Genomic DNA, 17,516 nt, shown 5'->3' on the forward strand with positions numbered 1-17,516 from the left:
ATAACTAGTGTCTCCAAATCCTTAGCGTTAAAGGTCACAGTTCAGGACTAGGTGCACCTTTAATCCCTCTCCAGTCTCATGGAGTGCACTACACAGGTTGCCAGGCCTGCACCTTCACCTCTCTCAGCATAGAATCCCGCCATTCTCCCACTTCTAGTTCAGGCCCTGGGTGCCAACCATGATTACTCAGCAGGTCCAGCTGGGTTCAGATATCTGCAAATCTTCCCTTTGGGGACTTGTGACCAGTAGTCTTTTTATCCATCCCAGGTTCTTTGTGCCCTTTTTCCCCCACTTAGACCCCCCTCCCCTCCTGTAGTTACAAGTCAGAATGGTGAGCTGTGCATGGTTGGAGGGGAAATTTAAAAAATGAATGACATGTGCATTGTCCATTAGACACTGGTAAGTGCAGCTATCTGAAGCGATTTTTCCGTTTTCCTGCAAGTATCTGCTGCTTGAATGAACTGCTTATTCTCATCCAGTAAACCACACAATGACAATCAGAAAAACAGGTGGAACATATAATCTTCATAAAACATCACAGGCTTTCCTACATCCTTCACATTAAATAGCAGAGTCCTGTATCAGCTTCGCTCTAGGGATTCTGAAGTGTCTCTCCTAGGCCAGGGAGCTCATGATTACGCTATTCCCCTCCAATGTAAAGGCAGCTGAGGTGTTACCTGCTGCTGCTCAGTTACAAGCTTCTTGACAGGAGGACCATTTCCTGGCTAACCAGCACGAGGGTACTGTGACAAGGCACCTCCTTTCTCTCACCAGACTTAGTGCTTCCCCCTCTGGCAATGGCAGGCCTGGGGTAAATCAGCCCTTTGGTCATCTTTTCAGGGTAGGCCTCAGGGTCGATCTAAGGGGGGGATCCTTCACCAAATAAAAAGGAAACAGTGTCATAAATACAAAAACCAAGGGGGGAAACCTTTCCCTACCTTCTAGCTGGGGCGTCATCCTGTTGTTTGCCCTGGGGTGTCAGTCCTTCCCCTAGCCAGCACTCAGGTTTGGCTGTTTTCCCCATGAGAAGGAGCACAGCCTCTCACTCTGAAGCAGCTTGCCCTGCTGCGTCTAGTCTGGCAGCAGCTTGATTCTCTCTCTTCCCCCTTTCTCTAAGAAGGGGCTTTAAAAGATCTCAGGCAGCCCTTAATTGGATTCAGGTGTCCCTAACTGACCTGAGGTAATCCCTTCTCAGATAGTAGGGAAGAGGGCCGTTAACATTCTAGGTCTAACATATCTGCCTTCCAGGCCACACAAACCTATTGAAGACCTGTAAATCTGTCTGAAAGCAGTTTCTGGTGACTGTCAAATTCTCTAGCACCCTCTTGCAGCTGTCCGGCCTGACTTTGTCACAGTACGCATGGGCTCCGGGAACCAAAAACCTCTCCAGGATGGATAAGGTGGTGACCTTTTTCTGCAGACAACTGAGGTTCTGAGGGGCAAGCCCATCACCTAGCATCCCCTTTTGATTTCCAGAGACCTGTGAAAAGAGCTACCTGTGTCCAGGACAAGAATTATATGACTCTGAATCTCTGAGGAGGTCTTACAAGAAACTGGGGTCTGAGGGTTTGAGATGGCTGGCTGAGTGGGCTGAGCTATGGAAACAGCAATCAATCAGCCTGTGTCTGTGGAGATTTCGCTGGCCTGACCTGACGTTCATGTACCTGGGTAGAACCCAACCTCACCCTTCTTTCAAGTGGGTTTGAGTTTCTCTAGTTGCACAATCCATTTCTTTGGGATTTAGTTTTGGTTCTTGCAAATTAAACATACCATACATCCAATTTGCATCCACAATGAGCTGAGCCACAAGCTACCACAAAGTTAACAGAATCTCTGCTTCATGTGGAGACTTTCACCCAAATCAGAACACTGAGCTACTGTCCAGTTGTTTTTCAATACACTAACATCTGCCCTGTAAAAATAAAATATTAAATGCACCACCACAGCTTTCTCCGTAAATGCCTGTCTTCCTCTTGCCAGTGCACTACCCTATCCCCAATTATTTAACTAACTTATAAAGATGCTATTTGAGGGCATCCAACAAACACAAAAAACACAATAAAAAAACATTAAAAAATTAAAAGAAAAACCAACCAGCCCAGCCACACAGCCAATATCATCAAACTGATCGGACAGAAAGGTAAACCCAATAGTCATCAGGCAAACCACCCCATCGACAAAAGGGATGATAGTCAAACCTTCCAACACAGCTCCAACAACGTTGCAAACTTTCCCATGTCACACACATATATCAACTCCAAAAGGTCAAGGATTGATCAATTAAAATATATAGTGCATAGTAAACTTCCCCTTAAGAAGGAGTTCCATAAGGCACTGATTTAAGCACGTATGCACACCCTGAAAAGGCATACTTCCGTTAGGCCCTGATTGTAGGAAAAATCTTCAGCTAAGGAATTCCTACACACAACAAAGTTCTGCATGAACCTAGGGACTGATAGCAGAGCAGCCCTAGCCTATCACAATTGCTAGGCAAAAGGTCATTGCTCAAGTATTTGGGGACTTGTCTATAATATGCTAATATTAAAACCTTGTATTGCAGTGTACAACACTCCCAGCTGTGGTCCACAAAAACAAACCATGCCATGGGAGACTGGAAAAAGGATTTCATGGTTGACCAAAACCTACTTAACTCTTCTTTTAAAAATTTCTAGTGATTGTGACACAATTATTATTAGTGTTCTCACCATCCAAAGGTTTCCTCTAACATCCTAGATCAGGGATGGGCAAACTTTTTGGCCCAAGGGCCAAATCTAAGTATGGAAATTGTATGGCAGGCCATGAATGCTCACAAAATTGGGGTTGGGGTGTAGGAGGGGGTGAGGACTCTGGCCAGGGGTGCGGGCTCTGGGGTGGAACCAGAAATGAGGAGTTCAGGGTGTGGGAGGGTGCTCCAGGCTGGGGCAGGGGTTTGGGGTGAGGGCTCCGGCTGGAGGTGTGGACTCTGGGGTGGGGTTGGGGATGAAGGGTTTGGGGTGCAGGAGGGTGCTCCAGGCTGGGATTAAGGGGTTTGGAGGGTGGGAAGGGGATCAGGGCTGGGGTAGGGGGTTGGGGCATGGGAGGGGGTGCAGGCTCCGGGTGGGGATTACCTCAAGCATCTGCTGGAAGTAGCAGCCTGTCCCACTCTCTGGCTCCTACGTGGCAGTGCGGCCAGGTGGTTCTGTGAGCTGCCCTGTCCGCAGGCACCGCCCCTGCAACTCCCATTGGCCACAGTCTCCAGCCAATGGGAGCTGTGGGGGCGGCGCTTGGGGTGGAGGTAGCGTGTGAAGCCGCCTGGCTGCTCCTACATGTAGGAGCCGGAGGGGGGGGGGACATGCCGCTGCTTCCGGGAGCTGTGGCACATGCATGCAGAGCAGGCCCTGACCCCACTCCCCAGCGAGAGCTCGAGGGCCAGATTAAATAGTCTGGCAGGCCGTCCTAGATACATTCATCCTCCTCTAATCTTAGCCCATAGTTCCTTATTTTATTACTGGTGTTGAATTTCAGGAATTCGTTGCTTCTTTTCCAATATTCATAATTCATATTCTGTCCTGTAATGTTTCCTCTTAGCATCAGCTTTTGCACTCGACAAATTAAGTTCACTGTTCTCATAAGTCATGTCCTCAGTTGACTTCTTTTGAATTTCTCTCTTTTCTTTTCAATCTTTAAGTGGGAATGAAACTTGTTTACCATCAATGGCTTGATATTATGCCCATTTCTCACTGGTGACACAAATATTATAAATTTTGAAATGATTAGTAGACCAGCAGAGATGCAAAAATACCAATTTTAATAAGACGCTTTCACATTTTAATACAAGTTACAATTCATTCACGATAAAGGGCTCTCACCACGTGAACTTTTAGAATGCTGTGCTCAGCAAAATGAGTGCAGATTCTTTTTAAATCACAAGGTCTGCTAAATATATTGCTCTTTCAATGAACAATAACAGATGCATTATGTTTAGTTTTATGCTCTTGATTTTTATTTTTAAACAAAGTGGCGTTTTAATTTCTGGATGCAAATACAATCATATTTTGTAGGTGTTCCACTAACCCTTATGAATCCCAGCTGAGCCTTTTGCTAGTATTGTGATGCTGGGTACATATGTTACATGGATACAGGAAATGCACCTATATTACACGTAAGTACAGAAACTCCTCACTTAAAGTCGTCCCGGTTAACATTGTTTCATTGCTGATCAATTAGGGAACATGCTCGTTTAAAGTTGTGCAATGCTCCCTTATAACGTGGTTTGGCAGCCACCTGCTTTGTCCACTGCTTGCAGAAAGAGCAGCCTGTTGGAGCTAGTGGTGGGGGCTTGGAACCAAGGTGGACCAGCAGCCCCCCATCAGATCCCCTAAGTTTCCACTGCCCTGTGCTGCTCCTGTCCTCTGCCTTGGAGCTGCTCCCGGGAGCCTCCTGCTTGTGTGGGGGGGAGGGGAGGGGAGAAGGCGCAGAAGGAGGAGGAGAGGGGTGTTAATGTCAGGGTGTCCCCCTTCCCCAACTCCTTTACCCCATTAAGCCATCTCCACAGAGCAAGGGGGACACGACAGGACTCAGGACGGAGGGAGCTTGCTGGCAGCAGCTGCTGTCTCAACTTGCTGATCTACAGTACTTAAAAAGGCAGTGTACTTAGAGTATGGTCAGCATACTTGAAGGGGCAATGCACATCTCTCTCTCCTCCCCCCCCCGCCCCCACACAAGGTGTGTCTCTCTCTCCCTCCATTCGTGCTGCCTTGTAGAGTGAGAGGCTACATTAACAAGTGTTAACCCTTGAGGGCTCAGCTGAGTGCCAGTTCATCACTTAGCAGTAAGGCATTCCCCGGCAAATATCCCACTCTCTTCCTTCACCACCTCAACCAAGCTTAACAATCATCATTGCTGTGTACAGTACTAAATTGTTTAAAACTTGTCCTGTGTATAGGGGTGTGTGTGTATATATATATATATATATATATATCTGTATAGTCTTTTGTCTGGCGAAAAAAATTTCCATGGAACTTAAGCGAATCCAATTTCCCCAGAAGAATTAATGTAAATAGGTGGGGCTTAACATCGTTTCGCTTAAAGTAGCATTTTCCAGGAACATAACAACAATGTTAAGCGAGGAGTTACTTCAATACAATTTCAGCCCAAACTATATACTAAGAAAAGCAGTTCTCCTCCCTTTAGCCATGTCTGGATTTGATAGTGAATTCTAAGTACAAACTTGGGATTGTGCATATTAGAAACTGAAATATCATGACAGCAAGTTGGTATACACTTGACAAACCACACAGATGATATACAATGAAGCTTGATAAATACGAGAATACCCAGTGAACATCATGGTGTTTAGACCCATTCCTTCCCCATTTTACTGACAAAGGATACTGTAACAGGGGCAGTTCCTAAAATGCTACATAAGAATATAATGCTCCTCGGCGGAGCCATCCTAAACTAAAGATTAAGAGTAACAACTACTGACTCACTGGAGGTGGATTTTAACTCTAATTAAGATACAAGACATTTCTCTGTAGCAGAGGGGACTAGAACATAGAGAAGATTCTACAGGAGATCCTGGGAACAGGCAAGCTTGGGGAGAAAGGTTAGGCTGAGGTTCATGTTTTGTTTTTGTTATCTGAGTTATGTGGTGTGTTTTTCCAGTCCCATATTTTATTTCCATAAGTGAAATCTGGCTTATACCTACTCAAAAGGGACTCACTTAACTGAATATCACAGTCGGTCATGTTTCTGAACTGTCTCTTATCTAATCATCTTAAGTCTATTACACCCATCAGTATATTATCTGCAAGAATATTACAGTAACCGAAAAAAAACTATATCGGAAAATGGTAAGGCACAATTTTTAAAGAATATTTGGTATAGATACTAATTAGCGACCATTAGTGCGCAAAAGGAGAACCAGACAGACTGTTGTGGACAGTCCAATGTTGAACAGAAAAATGTTTGTAACAAAGAATCAGAATTAATTCATATGATTTAAATTAATTGGGCAATCAAATGTCTGTGATAAAGAAGGGGCACCAGTGAATCAGGCTGAAGATTTTTGTGGGGCAAGAGCATATAAACTATCTGCTTATTACATTCAGAGGAAGATGAGTAGACTTAAGCACTTAAGAAGAAAGTGAAGAGTACAGTCTTGGGTTGGGAAGAAGAAAGTTGAAGAATTGGACAGTGAGGTAAGGATCAAAAGGCTTCAAAAAGTTCAAAACTCTGAGACTTGTGTCAACAGTCTGAAGGTCCCCTGTCCACTAGTTTGAAGACGAGACAGGAAACATACAGCAGACACGCAGCGTCCGTTCTTATAAGGACACTGCTACCACTGATGTTAATGTTTGCATTTTGTGTCCTATTATCAACAAAGTCTATACCTTTGTTACATGTTTGATAGAACCAACTGCAAGGTTCCTTGGATGGTGTTTCATGTCCCGAAGATCCCAAAGACGATTCAGGACCATTTCTCCTTCTTCTAGCACATATTTCTCTCCTTGGAATTTTGGTTTTTCATACAAAATCCAGCTGTAATAATGAAATCATTAAGAGAATTGTAACTATTATGCAGACTAAAACCATGGCTATATAACACTCATGCTAGGAAAGTTCAGTAGAGAGCTCTTTTTTCCATGAAGCCAGTTATCAGTGTCCCTTCATGCACTGTCCCTCTCTATCCATATTCCACTTGTCGAACGTAAGTTGTGCTTCATTTCTGTACTTAAAAAATAAAATAGTCATTTCTTCCCTTCTATTATATAGCTCTGTGTCCCAAACATATATATTTAGATGCACCTACTCAAGAGCCCAAGGTTATGACTAACCAGAATGATTAAAAGCCTTATTTGCAGAAATCTAAGCAGTAATTGGAAAAGCGAAGCAAGTTAAACACCCTACTTTTCTAGTTCCAGGCGAATTAACTAAGCCGGGTCCTGAATTCCATAGAATTGTAAAACATGCAATTACCACTATGGCACCCAGTGGTTACTAAACAAGCATAAAACATTTGAAGAAATAACTGGGCCAGTCTCAAACTATATTAATGTTACCATGACACTGTATTATGGTGTGGGGGAGATGAATGGTCTGATGCACTTACTTCAAGAAGCCTATGCTGTATAAAATAACTGTGGGCACGCATGTATGACAGATGCATTCACAGCCTTAGCTTTCCAAAGCATCTATTACCTCATTGTGCACTAAAGCTTTGCAAATGGATTTAGAAAGATTCATATAGTCTATCCTAAATATTCTTCTGTATCCCACTACGTCTATGCTCCCTTTTTAACGCCATGTTTCAAACAGCAGCTGAGCATGTATGTCTTACAGCTCATTTTACAACATCACGTGGTTAATGAAATTAAACTGTGAAAACTTAGCTTTGGTTATAAAACAAACTTCCTTCTGCTTTAAGCTAGTTCCCAGCAGAGGGAATACTTACCATATTGCTTTACTTGTAAATGTCACTGTAATTATAAACCAAGAAAAGATGCTCCTGCATATCAAACTTGTGTTATAAATAATAGAGGCAGAGGTACAAGAAAAATACACATTTATCTTCTGAAAAGATACCATTTAAATAAGGCATGTATTACTTACCATCCTCTAACAACTCTAAGCAATGTTCCTATTGGAAAGATCCAGGATGTGGCATCTGGTAGATCATGGTATATTTCTCGTTTACTTTTCTCCCCATGAATGTCATAAATAATCATCTAAAACAATAGACATTATATGTGAACAAGGGGCACTTCAACATATGGATTAGGTTCCTAATTTTTGCTTTTTATTAAACAGGTTCTGATTTTGTATATGCGCTACCAGCATTGTACATATTTTCTTCAATTGTAGACTGCTGAACTAAATAATCAGACAAACTAAGCAGGCTTCCCCTAGGCTAGAATTTTTTTGCATCTAATGTAATGATTAGCATGTGCAGCATTACAAGTACTCAAATTTGACATAACATTTCTTTCAAAATTTTGCTACTCCTTAAAATACCGATGGTGATTTAAATCATATTAACCTACACCGTGACAAGATCACACTTACTTTTCCTGGTCTTGGATTGCATTCGAGGCTCTTCCTGTCAATAAGATTCTGAAATTAAAATGATGTGGAAAATAACCATTAAAACTGCAACAGTAGCGCACAGAATTGTTTAAGACCAGTGTTCCTTTAAAACATATTACTTTAATTAGTGACAACAGCTGATCCTAGCCTCACTGTTATGCAAATTAGGCTTAGGCAGTTTAATACAGTGGGTCAAAAAAATAATCCTTAAAAAACCCACAAATGTTAGATGAGGAGAGCTTCAATGAAAATCAGAACCATGTAGAACTATTTCCTCCCACACTCCCCCTTCCCCAAACTAGAAGAGAGATATTGTACCACACCAGAGCTTATTTCTTCAGGCTATGACACTCTTACTTGTGACCACTCTCTTCCATTTCCCCAAATCATCACAAAATACTACTTCTCTCCTCTCAACTGACCTCACTTTAAATAAACTGAAACAGGAGTGCTAATCCGTAGAAAGAGCTTGACTATTTGGCTGCAGCTATGGCCTTGTCTACACTTGTGGCAGAGCGTATGGTACATGTAGCACAGGGAAAAGCAGGTTGTGTGTACACTGTGGTGTGTAGCTACGCACAGCAGTGAAAGGCTCTGGCAGTGGGAAGATGCTGCAGCCTTTTCCAGTTCCCTCCCCAATTGCCAGAGCATTTCCCTGCTGTAGGAGCCTTTTGCTGAGGTGGGGAAAGGCTCCATCAGGGAGGAGGCCACTGGACACTACATTTCCAAAAACAGCAGTGTAGACATGGGAGGCACTGCTTGCGTGTGTAGGGAGCCATGTAGAGCATACACCCTAATATTCTGGTGTGTCTGTACTCTACTCACATAAGCAGTGCTTCCCATCTACACTGCTATTTATACCCATGCTGGGGGTGGGGGTGTGCAATGCCTGTATTCCACATGCCACGGTAAGTGTAGACATAGCCGAGTTGGAGGCTACAGAAGAACTGAAGGATACACCAAACACTGAACCATATTCTCAGGGAGTAAAGGAACAATAAAATCAAAAGTAGAGTAAATGTAAAAGAGCAGTTTTTCAAGACAATTCTGTTCCCCTCCTTGAACTCTCTGTGTGCCTTGTCCCAGTCATCTTCACATTTAAAATGCCATTCAAAGGACAAGCCTGCATGTTGCTATTATTGAGTGTATTTTCTATTTACTTGCTGTTTTACTGTTAGAAGCTGCAGGATCTCCTCTACTGTTTATGATCTGGCCCCAGTAACTGGCTGCATTTTATTTATAAAATGCTTCAATGAGAAAATGTAATTGTCTGCAATCATAGGCTTACCTCGTACCCTACAATTGAATGAATTTAGATAAGACAGTTAAGATGTTTTTTAAAAGATGGTAATTGCAACTGGGTTCATCATCATTTTAGTTATTACTTATATAACATGACAACTTACCACTGGAAAAGCTCCTGATTCTGGCCAATTGTTGTCTTGAGGCTTATGATCCCTTGGCAATAATCCATCCTGAAGGACACTTCCAAGTCTGACTCCCTTCTCACATGAATAATTGCTGGCTGTCTGAAAATACTGGTAATACACACTCCTAGAGAGAGATTTCGTGGCAGCATCAGCTTTCTGTTGAAACTGAGTAGAATGTGTCAGATTAGGAAAAAGACAAGTTTCTTCTGGAAATGGCTCTGATTGCTTTTTAGGGCTAAGCGGTTCTTTTGAATATATAAGTGACTGTTTGGAAAGTGGAGCCCTTTCTTGGTCATTTTCTAGAAGCACCATGTTTGAGCTGCCTGCCCACTGGCTGGTAATAGAGTCTTCTTTCTGAACATCCACCATGTTTTCTTCATAAGAGTCTTCCTCATCCTCCTCACTGAACTGGTTATTAAATTTCAAACGCTCAGAAACTGACTGGAGAAGTGACAAGACGGATGAGGAGTGGTTGGCATTGTCTTTGGATTTTCCAATAGAATGGCCTCCTGGTGAGACATCAGTAGACAGCTGGTCTTCTTGTGGACTGTCATCTTCATATATAGGAGACAAAGCAAACGGGTAAATTTTAAACCGCTTAGCCTCCACTGTCATAAATGACTCTGAGCTGCAGTTATCTAATGTTTCATTTAATTTGTTGTCCTTTTCATAAGTACTGACAGGCTCATATTTGCTCTTTGCTGTTTCACACATCCAAAGATGTTCAATATTATCCAGAGACAGGTCAGGAGGAGAGACTGAGTGAGCTTGCTTTTGGTCAGTTGAAATGAACTGGTTCTCCTCTTGAGGAGAGCCTTCATACAATACAGTAAATAAAGAATTGCTTTCCCACTGTTCACCTTGTGGAGAAAAGGCTGAGAGATTTGTCAGTTCTTCAGTATCATTATTATTGTTCAGACTCTTTTTTCCAAGTGCATTATCTCTTTGTAAATCTTGATCCATCATCAGTGTTGATTTCAGTGTCTCATCTTTATTGGCAAAATCTGAGCCAAAACAAATTTTCCCTTCAATGTCCTTAACAGTTACAGAAGATTCAGACACAATGAACTGTGTGTTTAATCTGTTTTTATCCTGCGGTATCTCATTTGCTTCTGTTTTTCCACTGCCTTCTTCACTGTTGGCTTGTGAATCTTTCGGGTTTGCTTTTTCCTGTACAAACACAAAAACCTCCTCCTTGCCACAAAGTTCTGGCGGACATCTACCTGCACAACTTTTGTCTAAACCTGAAAGACTACTTTCATCTTTGGATTTGCTAGGTATGCAGGTATATTCGTCATGAAGGAAAGGTGATGAATTAAAAGTCAAGGCTGGCATTGATATATGTTCTGGCATATTTGTATTACTGCACAAATCTTTTAACTGTAATGGTGGCATCCTCTCTTCAATCATAACAGTATCTCTATTTAATACATGTAAAGTCTCCTCAGATTTATTGCTAGCTGTCCAAATGCTAGTTTTATCACTGATTTCTGTCACAACTGTACTATCATAGACAGTTTTAGAGCATTCACCTTTTGCCATTATTGCAAGGTCAGATTCCAGACTTGCTAAATCATCAGAATGTAGAAGTCCATGTCTTTGATGTGAAAGTCCATTACTGGGAACCGTTTCTCCCCCTATGGTCAGATCTGTGCTGCCTTCCACCCTAGTTAGAAGTAAAGGAACGGAACAGCCTGCTTTTTCACAGTCCCTAGCAACATTTTGGGTTAATTCCTTCCCTATTTGGTTTAAACCCAAGGGCTCTTTGACTATTTCTTGAGTTTTGGCAACTAATTGAACATCTGTGTTTAGAGTCTTTGAGAATCCAGTCTTATGTTTAAGCACAAAAGTTTCAGAAGGGCTCCTACTCTCGCTGTTTTCAAGCTGATTAAACATCAGTTTTTGTTTGGCTGAGTTAATAACTTCATTAATTATTTCTCTTGCTTTTAGTGCTATTGAACTATGTAGGTCAGTTTTATGAGTGATGTTAAATGGTATCTTTTCAGCCTGAGTATTTGTAGCAACTGTTTCCTTTTCTTTAACTTCAGAGGAGCTTCCTGCATAGCTCTCATTAAAATGTTTTACTTTTGCTTCCAACTGTATTTTTCTAGTTTTCTGTTCTTTTAGGATATCCAGCTTTATTAAACTGTCCTTGCTGCCACAAGGCTGATAGACACCAGCTGCTTGTTTTGATCTTATTTCTTCTATGGCCAAGTGTAAAACCGCATCAACGATTTCTTCGGCTTTTTTAAACAGAACAGTGTCTTGGGATTCAATGTGCACTTGCTTTCCTGTTTCCTTATCGTCCCATGTTTTCTGAGAACAGACGTTGCTTGATTTTGTAAACGAAGCAGTGTGATCATTCATTTTAGCTCGGTTTTTTGTCATTGCAGGAATATGGTTGCAAGGGTTTACTTGCTCTGAAGGAGTTTTGTGCACATCCTTACTATAGTCTACACTAGAACTCACTTCCACAAGTTCCAAAGGACGGGTAGTTGATGTTATGGATTTGGTTAACCAGGCATCTTCAAGCTTTTGGGCAGGAGGTATATCTGGAGGTACATAATCAGTCTCATCACCAACTCTGAGTTTGGAGGAAATTTTGCCCTTTTTAACAACTTCATACTTAACAATAGGGAGATTAATACTGTCCAAGACATCTGCTGTTTCAAGGGCAGAAGGAAAAAGCTTGGAGATTTCTTTAGACCTCAGAGTAGGAGAAGCAAGCTTGGGAATGCAAACATCCTCTGAGTTAGGAGGAGGACAGTCACTTTCAGCTAAAATGACATCAGATTTTAGGGTGAAAGATGTACACTTAGCATTGATGTCTTCAGAGCAAGGTGAAATCTGAGTTACACTGACATCTGCATTTTCAAACGCAGCAGAAATAACTGTAGGTGCACCGACATCTCCATTTTCCAAGAAAGAAGCCACTATCTTAGGTGTATCACCTTCAAGAAAAGCACATTTGGATTCACTGACCTTGTCAGATGTAACTGATAATTTGGCAATTCGGACACTGGCTACAAAGACTTCACCAGTTTTAAGGGAAGGAGTAGTAAGGTTGGGCACCCTGGAAGGAACTACGTTGTTGGGGAGAGTCATCCCTTCAGATTTAAGAGGCTTGCTATTTTCATAGACATGGTCAGGGGGAGAAATGTTGGGTTTTTTAACATCTTGTAAGTTGGTTGCTTTTTTGGTCATGGTTTCATCTTCAGATCTGTGGATAGGAGGAGAAATATTATCCAAGCTACCATCTTCAGCTTCAAGGACTGGAGGAGAAATCTTGACGATACTGACAGGTGTTATAGCTTTGCTAAGGCAGGCATCTTCAGATTCTAAGATAGCAGGCGGCATGTGGGTCTTCACACTTCCACATTCAAGGGCTGATGGAGATGTGCCAGCAACATTTATTTCTGCAGACGCAGATGAAACCTTAGTGGTTTCAACATCCTCAGATTCAAGGGAAGGTATGGAAGTGTTCTCTGTGTTGATATCCTTAGATTCACCCTCAAGAGTTACTGAGGGATCATTTTGGATATGTGTTGGTTTCCCTGACTCATTGAACTCTTTAATACCTGGACTGTTTACTGTGTCCATGCCAGTATCTTGAACAGTTTTGGCAGATGGCACTGAAGTGGTTAGACTGTCTATTACCATCAACTTATTGACTCCACAAAATTGTATGTCCTTCACAGCCTCCGATAACTTTTCAGTAGATCTTTCTTGATTTAAAGGAAAATGAACACTAGCTAGAAAGGTTTGTGTTTCTTGCTCCCTTTCTTCAGCCGCCACATATTTTTGTGAATCATCCATCCTTGGGCCACTATCTTTATTTTCATTTTCTGTATGCTTATCTGCCTGATGTGGAAATGCACTGCTACTAGAGGGGGACATCTGGGCATCCAACTTTAGTTCCAACTGACCACCAATATGACTATTACAGGCATATTCACCCTCTATCAATGGTAGTTCTTTATCAACTGCCTCTCTCTTTGTTTTGGATGAATACTCGCAATCATTTTGCACTGTCTCCTTAGAGTCTTCATGAGATACTTGAACACAAGAATTTATTTCTTTATCAAAGCTAAAAGTGGCATTATTGTCTGATTGAAACTGAGCTTCTGTTTCTTCTAACGTTCTCGCCCCCCTTTCAGCCAATCTGTTATTTCCAGAATTTGTTTTAACAGAATCCATAAGCTGGTAATTGGAACTACTGTTGTCTCTGGCTGACAATACTGAGCCTAGAAAATGAGTTCTATTAACTTCTGGTGTATCAGAAACTGGTGCATGATTTAAGGAAACAAACAAATCTAGTTCTCCAATGTGATTGCTGTTGGAGTTTGTTTCAGTGGATGAGGCAGAGGTGTTTTCAATTGTTCCATGTTCACTGCTATCTAAGATATCCTTAGCATCATCAGTTTTTTTCAGTTCAGTTTTAACTGCAGAGAGGTTTGCTTTAACATTTTCCTTGCCATCTTTAGCATGATCCTTTTGATTCTCTTTTGACGGGGGTCCTGTAATTTCTACTCTTACATTAGATGGTGAGTTTGGAAGGACAGCAGTTTGGATTTCTCCATTTCCAGTCACAGTGAAAATATGTTTGCCTTCAGTATTTTCTTCTCTTCTTAGTGCCTCCTCTGCTTGTTTCTTTAGTAGCTGCTTAATCCGTACAGAACCCCGATAGGTTGCATAAGTAACTGCTGGTGCATCTGGCTTACATTCGCTGTGCCTGTAACAAAAAACATTTTAGTGCAGTAGAATATTGAAATAGTCTTCACTATCATTGATCTATAGTTAGCTTGCTGATTTGGAGAACAAATGATCCAATACTACTTTTTTTAAATTGCAGAATAAACCAACTTCTAATGCTGCTATAAATACACCAAGAGTTCTCTTTATACTAGGATAATAGAAATACTGTGTATGGGTACCCCTACAAACACAAAAGTTTTATTAGAAAGTAACACCATCAAACAGACCTATTAAGGGTACATCTTCAAATTAAGTCACACCCGTCCGAAAATGTTTTACCCTACTAACGTTAACAGTAAAATCTAGGGTCACTAAAACTGAAAATGGCTAGAGAAATTTGTTTGCTTTTGAATTTGGACCTGGTAACTCATCCCTGAACAAGAGGGTACAAGACAGAACAACAGAACTGTAAGAGGCAAGAAATGTTTGTGGGGAAAATAAAGTAATTTGATGCTTTCCGGACCAAAGTTACAGGACAGGGAGGGAGTGGGAGTAGGGACTGAGGGAATGGCAATGAATGGAGAAAAACAACAATGAGGAAAGTCTGTTTGAGTGCTGGAGGAAATATCTAACTAATGGGCGCTGAAACTTGGGAAACATTTTTGGTGGATTCAGACACTAACTAGTCTTATATTTCACTTCAAAGAAAAAAATGTAACTTATCTTTTACTACTCTTTCATGATGTAATAAGGGTGACCTCAAAGCTTTCCCTTATCACTCAAACCTTCCAAACAATTCTATTTTTTACATAAGAAAATAATGAGAATTGCAAATCTTGACTTTCCTGTTTTTACTGGAGGACTCTGGAGAACTAGGATGGGTAAGTAAGATCACATACAGCTGAACCTGACCTGCAACTGTCCAGCCTTCAACTGAGGGGAGAGGGGATGTTGAGTCAGAGTGTTTAAAAAGCTCTTTTGTGTTAACTCTACCTAAACAAAAAACAAGCCTCCCCCCTAAAATTTTTAGAACAGTCTGACTTGGTGTCTTCCTTCTTCTTAGCTGAAGGCTCGGAAAGTTGCAGCTCACAGTTGCAAGTGAGTGTGATGTCCCTCTCCCGCTGTAGCTCTCCAGTGCACTGGAGAGCCCTCCAGCAAAAATAGGGAAGTGAAGATTTTGATTTCTAATGTAAGACTAATTAGTCTGTAAAAATACAGACAAAAAAACCCAGGCAGTCTTAGCATAGCATAGAGGTATGACTACACTGCAGCAAAAGCATACCTCACAGCTCTGGTAGACAGACATGTTAGCTCTGCTCAAGCTAATGCACTAAAGATAACAGTGTGGACATTGTGGCAGGTGGTGGCTCGTGTAGCCACCTGAGCTCAGACTCAGGAGGTTGGGTGGAATTGTAGTCAAGGCAGATAGCCTGTGCCAGGACATCCATGCTGCTATTTTTAGCATGTTAGCTCAAGCACAGCTAACATGTGTGTCTACCCAGGCTGGGAGGCATGCTCTTAGCTGTAGTATAGACATGCCCTTGGAGTTCACATTTAATCCACCCGCATTGGGAGGGTTTTACTATAGTTAAGGGATTTTTATGCAAATAATCCAAGTGAGAAGCAGGGTATTTTTGTTCATTCACTAATAAAATTGGGCAGAAAAATAAAGGATTTTATTTCTTTAAATGAGGATCAATGAGTGTACACAATCACTCTGAATACATCCCGAACAATACAATTAAAAAGGTACACATTTTTCATTTTAAAAATCAGAGTTCCATTCTGTGTGGACTTGAGCAGCATAAACTCTCATTTCCACATTGTTTATATGGTACCGAGTCCCCAGTTGTACAAACATTTAGGCACGTGAGCAGTCCCACTGAACTCAATAGGGCTACTCATCTGGATAAAGTGACTCAGATGTATGTGTGTTCATACGGTATGGGCCAAAATATGCAGTGAATTCTTGAATTTTTATCTGTGCTATTATGTGATGAGCATTCTATATAATCATCAGCCTATAAAATGTGAGGTATTTCCAATAAAATCCAGGTTCGTTTTGCAACACACAAGTTGTGATGTAATACAAATTATCATCTTCCTATTTATTAACAATGGAATTGTTATCATGAATCCAGCTATGAAATATTAAATTCAAATACATTAAGGAAAAGCAATATATTCAATCCAAATGGGTATTAAGAAAAACTACAAACACCAACATCATCCAGTGTCAATGGGCAAACCAAATAACCAAGATGACAAAGTGTATTTTACCAACTCTTCAGACTTTCATAACTGAAACTATTAGTATTTTCAAAATGTATTTAATCTGCATGAAACTTTACCTTTCATCTAGTTAATGTATTTCAGCAATCCGTGTAATAAGGCTGCTCACTAAATCAAAAAATAAATTGTGCAGTTTTGCAAGTACTATTGTTGAACATTTGATTATACACTACATCCACTTATTGTTACCGAACATTACAAAAACTTACTAGAAGCTAGGTGTAGGTCAAGCAGACAACAATAAACCTCTAGGTCATTAGTTTTATTCAAAAATAATATTGTTCAATCTAACTATATATATACACACACACACTTAATACCTAACAAATCAAAATGCATAACTCCTGAATGTGGAAAAATACTCTGCAAAACAACATCTTTCAGGAAAGGACAAAGACCAAATGAATGGTAGATTTTAGGAGTCTTACCTTCTGAAACACTACAGAGCACAATGATTACTATCAAGAGATGTGTTGAGAATTCAGCTGGGGTAGTAGGAACCACACCCAGGAGTGTTTTGAAAGATCAGGCCTTTAGGCTGAGTCTGCATTATAAATTTACATCAGTAGAACTATGTTGCTCAGAGGTGTGAAAAATCGACCCCCCAAGTGATGCAGTTATAGCGACCTAACCCCTGGTGTAGACAATGCTGTATCACTGGGAGAAGCTTTCCCACCAACATAGCTGCCGCCTCGAGGAGGCAGATTAGCTACACCGATGAGGAAAGCTCTCCCCTCAGCACAGTAGCACCACCTTCTCTGAAGTACTACAGCGGTGCAGCTGCACTGTTGCAGCTCTGTAAGTGCAGACCGGCCTTAAGCGTGTGGAATTTAAGACTGAACCATAATGTGTCTGTAAAATGTCATATACATTGGAAAGTCAGTGAAATAATTCCATGTGATGGGAGATGAGGGTTTTATGCAGTAATACTGTATGTGTTTACTATTCGGGGCCCTATTTTATGAGTTTTCCCACCCCATTTCCTTTTAGAGTAACTTAGGAGACAAGATTTTGATAAGAACACACACAGAA

At 41.2% G+C, this 17,516-nt stretch overlaps 1 protein-coding gene across 7 annotated transcripts in view; it reads right to left on the minus strand.

The window, feature by feature from the left end:
- CRYBG3 (crystallin beta-gamma domain containing 3) overlaps window positions 1-17,516 on the minus strand; it is a 145,481-nt gene that overhangs the window by 57,113 nt on the left and 70,852 nt on the right. For all 7 annotated transcript variants that reach the window (XR_012154202.2, XR_012154203.2, XR_012154199.2 and 4 more), the window contains exons 4-7: window positions 9,474-14,229; window positions 8,047-8,094; window positions 7,594-7,709; window positions 6,375-6,522 (exon numbers count right to left, since the gene is read on the minus strand). Coding sequence is in view for 3 of the 7 variants with exons in the window: in XM_073305192.2 (XP_073161293.2) it covers window positions 6,375-6,522; window positions 7,594-7,709; window positions 8,047-8,094; window positions 9,474-14,229 (5,068 nt within the window). In the remaining 4 variants the exon portion in view is untranslated. The remainder of the gene's footprint in view (window positions 1-6,374; window positions 6,523-7,593; window positions 7,710-8,046; window positions 8,095-9,473; window positions 14,230-17,516) is intronic.

The sequence above is a fragment of the Lepidochelys kempii genome, chromosome 1, assembly GCF_965140285.1.
Source record: "Lepidochelys kempii isolate rLepKem1 chromosome 1, rLepKem1.hap1, whole genome shotgun sequence".
In the NCBI taxonomy this organism is placed as follows: domain Eukaryota; kingdom Metazoa; phylum Chordata; order Testudines; family Cheloniidae; genus Lepidochelys; species Lepidochelys kempii.